The sequence below is a fragment of the Ornithodoros turicata genome, chromosome 2 (genome assembly GCF_037126465.1).
Source record: "Ornithodoros turicata isolate Travis chromosome 2, ASM3712646v1, whole genome shotgun sequence".
In the NCBI taxonomy this organism is placed as follows: Eukaryota; Metazoa; Arthropoda; class Arachnida; order Ixodida; family Argasidae; genus Ornithodoros; species Ornithodoros turicata.
In genome coordinates, this window is record NC_088202.1 from 74,492,229 (window position 1) to 74,499,198 (window position 6,970).

Below are 6,970 nucleotides of genomic sequence, written 5' to 3' on the forward strand. Positions count from 1 at the left end.
GCTCATGGTTGGCCCAGTTTAAATACTTCTCCAGACCAGAACCGCCCGATTGCACACTCTCTCCACGCGATTTACGACCAACGTTTCGAGGTGTCAACCCGTGCACGACCTAACTTCGGTCAGTGCATGCCTCCGGCGCCAGAACCCAGATTTATGGCCGTCGCGACGGATCGAGTTGCCTGGAGGACCCCAGCTCCCCTGCACTTGCAACGATGCCATTCCCTTTCCCTTTCCCCACTGACATTACCAGTCGGGTCAACCTTCGTCGCAGGCTCGTTAGGAAAATGAGCAAACATCCCCCAACAACACCAGACGTGGGCGGATGATGCCAGATGTTACAATTTGGGCAAATATAACATACTTCGCTCATACAAATTCTCATAATGGTCATGCAAACACAACTCAATCCTTTACAGAGATCCTTTGTAGAGGCCTGTGGAGGCAACTCTTGTCGATCTTCATCGTGAGGTTGGTATGCTGTGATGACGACCCCGTCATCAGGAACCGGACGGAGAAAGAATTCCACCCACACTGCAAATTAGGTGACGATCCTGTCGACTGCGCCAAAATTGTAACGCTCCCGTTACATCAACCAAAGTCAAAGGAGAAAATAGAACGTTTCCGTTTAATAGCGTCTTCCTCGTCCTCCTCTGCTTACAATATTAAGTGCATTTCTTCGAGAACTGGTTTCACTAAGCTTTCACTTTGTACTCTGGCAACACTGACATCAGAGCAAGACCTCCCCCCCGCCGTCCGCTGTTTTTTCGTCCCATAGAGCTGGTGCCGGCGAACAACTGGCCGCGGAACGCGCGTGACAGTCTGCCGCGCGAACTACGTTTAAAAAATTAGCTTCATGGAGGTTTGTCTTGAGGCATTTTTCGAGCGGCAGAACGCTTAGCTTTTCTCAGGGACAAGCGGCGCTGTCGAGAAAAGCCCAAAGCTAACCGCATGCAGCGTGAGGATGGTGTCACATGCGAGCGTTCTCGTACTCTCTCAAGGAGAGAAACTCCACATGGCTTGATAAACACTTTTATAACGAGTGAAAAAGTCTCAAACATAGGTGCTTTTTAGCGATAACATACTCGTATTATAACGAACAATATACTGCAGCAATGCGCACGCACCGAGACATTTTTTATGAATGCCGGTCCCGCTATTCACAACGCACCCAAATACACGAAGCGAGAGTAGCATCCCAGTTCGCATCTTCACGAATCTGTTCAACACTTCTCTCTGTGTTTTGCGTGTTGGACGCTCACACTAAATTACGTTTTTAACGTGCGCAACAATCTTCTGCCGAACGCGATCCACATGAGCTATCTGGGCAATTCCGCGTGTCGCCATCTATGAGGTCTCCCGACCGGATGGACCTCATCTCTGAGGTTAATCTCTGATTGGCCACTTGTGCGCGCCATTTCCGTCGCTTACCGTCAAGATCTGCTTGTCTCGGACTTCAAGAACGGCGTCTGCGGCAACGCTGCCGCTGTGGCTTGCCGCTCCACAATCGACCCAATGCTGAGAGAACGCATCATGCGGTTGAGCCTTTTTACTCGGACAGAAAGAAAGGTATGGCTTGGACCCGCATGCCCTGCCAACGATGGACACGCTTTAGGAGTAGCATGTTCTTTTCCTGATGTTGCGCGATAGCGCTCGCCGGAGCACATCATACCACAATTCCTTGCGCTGGTTGGTCGCTATACACGGATGTTGCTGTGGTGACGCACGTGCTCAAGGAAACGAAAGAAAAGGAAAGGAAAACGTTGGTCAGTTGCGCTGGTTCACGACGTTGTACTTGTATGAACAGAAGCACAAGAAACGAAACGCAGCGTGCCGTAGCAAAGCCCCGCCCCGCCGCACGACTTCGCGCCTTCGGGCGTCACAGCGCAAAAAGACATTTAAGGGGAAGGTAGCATCCGGAATTCCGCCCATGAAACATGTATCACTATGTTTAGCATCGGCCGACAATTTATTTGGAACATTTTTTGTTTTGTAAAGTGCTTAGATATTAAGTAAACGAATTTTAAAGGCCAGCGATGCTTCTGCAGCTGCGGAAGCCCCGGCAGCAACTACATCAGCGTGACGTCCCTCCGCAACAGAAAAAGTGAGAGGGCGGCGCGCAGATGTTAAAGGCTTCGTTACCCTTTTCACGTGCAACATCTTCGTGTGAATGTCTGCCTCGCGCGGCCGCAGCATCCCTTTGCTCAAGACCGTGCTCTGATTGGTGTAAAACCTTGGTTTAATGAATGAGGTTTTCGCCTTTTTCGACAGAGGGAATTCCGGCATAGCTACTCTCAACATCCGGCGTCCGTTCTTGTCACGTATTCCATCGAATAGCAGTCAAATTACACCACTATTAAGCGTGGGATTTTCGATATCGTGGTCAACGAGGAATAAAATAAATGACACTATAGTTTCGGAATGGACTGAGGACGGGTGCGACCGTCCATTGAAGTCGCGCCTCCTTTTCCTAATGCTCTCTGATACAGGGCATAGCCCGGGTAGAGTGCGCGGGTGAGGTTATATTCGCGGTTCCGCGTGAATATCTGCGTGACATCCTGGTTTACGGGAAGGAATAAAACGTTTTGAAATCGCGTCTCTTCGGTGCTCGCGGATGTCCGCATTTTATCCGCAATTAAGGATTAGTGCCGACGTCCCTCATGGGGAGCCATGATTGGGATCACGCTGTGAATCCAAAGGGATGTCGAAGTGTGTCATCCTTTGCGTTGCATAGGGACTACGCCAACTGAAACCGATGCTCCTGGGTGTGCATGCAGGACGTGCTACTCTTTGTGTCGTTTAGTTGCCGAGCGTTCTCTTTACAACGGGCGTTTACAAAACTGTGAAAACGCACGAATAACGGTATGTAGTGCAATCAGTATTCTAGGACGGTTCCACCCCCATTACTATCCTGAGAAGGTCATCATGACACCTTAGGCGCTTCGCCGCTCCGAAGAGAGCATGACGTCCAAAAACAGCTCGTCTGCACTCGCTACACTGATGGCTGTGTATACAAATATTGAACTGTTTCAAAGCCTTCCCTAGAAATTCATAAACCACATACATACGTCTGTGAAACAATATTACGCGGCTTTCCGAGCTTTTTTCCTCTTCCGTCTTGCTTCTTGTACATAGCTGTGTATATCCATTGGCTTTGAAGTCAAAGTTGTGAATCGAATTTGCTTCACGGCAGTTACATAGCTGGCACTCTCACTTCTCCACATAGGCACTCACCAGGTCCTTCATGTGGCCTTCTCTTTTCCACGAAGCCCATTCTCGAGCATCTTAACCCTGTGGCTGCCTGGAGCACTGAGCGTTGTGTTTGCATGGGCGGGGGCGTGGTTCAAAGGTGCAGGTGTGCTCTTACCTTCGGCATCACTTCTTTGCGTCGGTGTACATTCTATCCAGCTGAAGACGATGCTACGGGGAGAAGAGCTACTCACATCTCTCGACATCTGGATCGCTATCTGCCAGGTGTTCATCGTGTCAGCCTTCTTCCACTACGCCATTGCTTGTTCAGCAGTAAGTGACGAATGCTACACGATGGTGTCACCAGAATTTGGAAAAATCACAAACGTCTCAGAGATAGCCTACATTTCTTGGTCAGCTGGCATTTCTTGCCAGAACTTGGGCCCATCCGACGAACGAAATATCGAAACTGGAGAAAGAAATTAGTTTTGGCAGATTGTTCGAACCCCATTATCTCATGCTGAGCCATGAACCTCCTGCTGAAGAAGTCTGACCTTCGGTCTGGATCGTAAGGATAAATCCCCTTGTAAACTTGGACCCCGCGTGCACCGAGATTCGAGAATATAGTTCAATGTTGCTTGGTATCTGCAGGAAATGCCTTCCGATAGCACGGGCCATCTATTGTAAGGAAACAAGTGATACACGAGTCGGATTGCTCTTCCCTTCAAAAAAGGAAAAAAGAGCGAATAGTTGTATGCAAAATCATATTTTAGACTGTTCCCGCACTGGTTGCTGTTGGTTCAGTCATCATAGCTTGCCAGGAAGTATTGTTTCCTTGGGGAGCCTGAGTAGCGCTGCAGTCACGTCGCTGTACTGGGTAGGGCCCAGTAATATTGACAGAGACATGTGATATCCCAGGATGACGCGGGGTATCCATGATACCTTCGGAAAATCGAACTCGCGACGGTCGAGCAGGGCCACTGGATAATATCGCATGGAATGATCCTCCTTGATCCGCTTTGTGCATAAATATGTAAAGTTCCCTTTGCCAGGGATGCTTTTGCCGCGTCATGTATCCCGCCACCTAACGTCCAGCGATGATAATCGTCTTCTTTCCATTTTCGCCCAGAAATCTCAGATGTGGGAAAAGAAACGCTTAAAGGAGACGGGCACTGGATCATGTGAACGGTACTACACCGCACATGGATACACGCTGATGGTGGAGAGTTCTACGCAGACTCCAGTGACAATGAGCGTCGCGGAGGTGGACCAAGACTACTACGACCGTGGTGCTCGGTGTGCATTTGGGCCTATTTTTGGTCTCGTCATTGCATGCTATTGGGCCTACTACCTCTACTTCTCTACATGGTAGAAGGATAGGGAAAAAGCTCTTGTATTCGAGTGTGTATATTGCTTTGCTAGACAGCCAGGACTTCTAATGTTGTCACCATCTGGTGCGAGACTCTACGAGCTGTGCGCTCTACTATATACTATAGGCTTTCGTTTGTTAGCAATGCGGCTGCACGAGACGCAGTCTGTAATACCATGAATATGTATTCTGTAGAAATACACATAGGATGCGAGCTTTACAGATTAACGTATGCAGTAATTAATATACTCATGTGTATATCTTGACGTATGTTCGTCTGGTTTCTTGCCAAAACTATGACCGACAAGGCCTCCCCTATCTTATGTAGCGGTTGCTATACAAAGAGGTCAACCAAACACAGAAGGACGTACAGAGAACTTTTGCCTCAGAAAACCCCAATTTTATGTTTAATTAAGCTGTGGCGGTTGACTGATACAGATCAGGAGTGGAATGCGTAAGAGCCTTGAATGTAACATGACCCAACATGGCAGAAACAGCTACATTATCCTTAATTATACAACCACACATGAATAACACTTGAACGTAACTAGTGCGTGATTTGAAAATGAGACAGGGGTTACTTTGTTCGTGTGCAAGTACGTTGAGGGAAAGATTCTTTTTTAAAAGCTAAACACACATGTGCTGACTCATACTTAGCTAAGATAAATCTCATATCAACAAGCCTTTGACATCCGTCTGGCGATGGAACGAAACAGAGTTCCTTCTGTGGCATAGCCATAACGCTTTATTCTTAGGAGTCAGCAGAGAGAAATCGTCGCTGTTGACCAAGGATCCACCGAGTATCTCTGTCACGTGATACCTTCAATATCTCACAATGTTGTCGTCGCTACCTGACGTCTTCCCGCAGGAAAGCGGTAGTGCCCAGCATCTGTCGCTGAGATTTCGTGGTTGGTGGCTATGGGAGAGGTGTACCAGGGGTTGGAAGTGGGTCTGCTGGTTCTGGGTGCGTAATTTCGAAGAAGGCATGTTTGAGGTGTACCTTGCAAATAACTTATCGCCGAGAGGGAGGTTGAGTGAAATGGTGATAGTCACGGGAGAGGACTCGGAAGGGGCCGTCATATTGTGGCTGTAGCGGACTGAATCTTTAGGGATGAATGCATGCGTGGTGGTTTTCAGCGTGGGAGGAAGTTATGTGGGGCTGGTTTGACAGGTAAATGAAGTAATAGGTTCAATAGAGATTGGATGATTGATCGGGGAAGGCTGACGGTATGTGGTATAGTCCAGCAGAAGGTTGTCCTATGACGGGAAGAAGTCACCAGGGATGCGCAACGGTCGTGCCACCTGGGAAACTGTACAACCGACATCCTATTTGATGGCCGAACGGAAGCCCAGCGGTACAAACTGTAGCACTTCGGTCCTGGATTCACCTACAGAATAAGCGCGAGTGACTGGAGGCAGAGATTCATCCAGACCCCCCTAACCCCCCACCCCCAAACCTACAAGAGATCCCCCTAACATCTTGTGAGACTACACAATATTGAGTAACAGCTTGTAAATACACCCCCTTGCAGCCCCCTCCCCCCCCCCCCCCCAAGGACGAAATTCTGGGTAAATCGCTGGCTGGAGCTGTCTGTGGAATCGCTCGAGGACCCCGTTTGCTATTGGTACGCAGTTGTTCGAATGCGAGTAGACCCGATCATGCAGAGGATGTTGATGTATCCTTGGTTATGGTAGCGGGCAGCCTCAACTAACTAATCCAACCAACAACTAAGGCTTTGGTGACGGGTGCGGCGGTGATGTCGGGAATAGGAATATCACGGAACCTGTCGACGCAGGTGAGGGTACAAGGGAAACCGTTGCCGCAGAACCCGTGGGACTCGGCGAGAGTGGCCCTACAATGTCGACATGTGCATGACTGGAACGGGCATCTGGCGGCAGAAATCCACCAAGCGATGTGTGTCGATGAACCTTCGCTTGCTGGCACAGGTTCTGACGTCAGAGTTCGGGCTCTGGCAGAAGTACCGGCTGGCGATTAGGTGTTGAGTAGGTCGGATGCTAGGATGTGAGGTTATCCATAGCAGCGGAGGTCGCTGAAAGGAAGTGAAGAGGAAGGTGACCTCGGAGCTCTGAGCTGCTCATCCGCGTCTTGTGCTGGGAACTGTACCGACACTCGCCTGAAAAACGACGAAGAACCTGAGACAAAGAGCACAAAGAAACACAGACACACCTCCTCCTCCTCCTCCTTGGCTCACGTTTTTCGTCGTTTTACAATGTACCAGCTCGCCTGCACCTTTGCGCTTCCATCGTCTGAAAAGTCTGCCGGAAAACACAAGAAAAACCTCAGACAACACAGCCGGTGTTACGATTCGAACCCAGCACCTCCCAGTCTTCAACACGACCTCGGCTGCCGCCAACGACTGGACACATTTAACCACTCGGCCATCCGAATGGTCG

General features: G+C 49.4%; 1 protein-coding gene across 4 annotated transcripts in view; it reads left to right on the forward strand.

The window, feature by feature from the left end:
• Positions 1 to 4,821, forward strand: part of LOC135383720 (gamma-aminobutyric acid receptor subunit pi-like) — a 110,681-nt gene extending 105,860 nt beyond the window's left edge. For 2 of the 4 annotated variants that reach the window (XM_064613069.1, XM_064613070.1), the window contains exons 8-10: positions 417 to 542; positions 3,224 to 3,519; positions 4,316 to 4,821. In XM_064613069.1, coding sequence (XP_064469139.1) covers positions 417 to 542; positions 3,224 to 3,519; positions 4,316 to 4,558 — 665 coding nt within the window. In that variant the 3' untranslated portion in view covers positions 4,559 to 4,821. The remainder of the gene's footprint in view (positions 1 to 416; positions 543 to 3,223; positions 3,520 to 4,315) is intronic. The other 2 variants (XM_064613071.1, XM_064613072.1) reach the window with 1 other exon arrangement.
• The last annotated feature ends 2,149 nt before the right edge of the window (positions 4,822 to 6,970 follow it).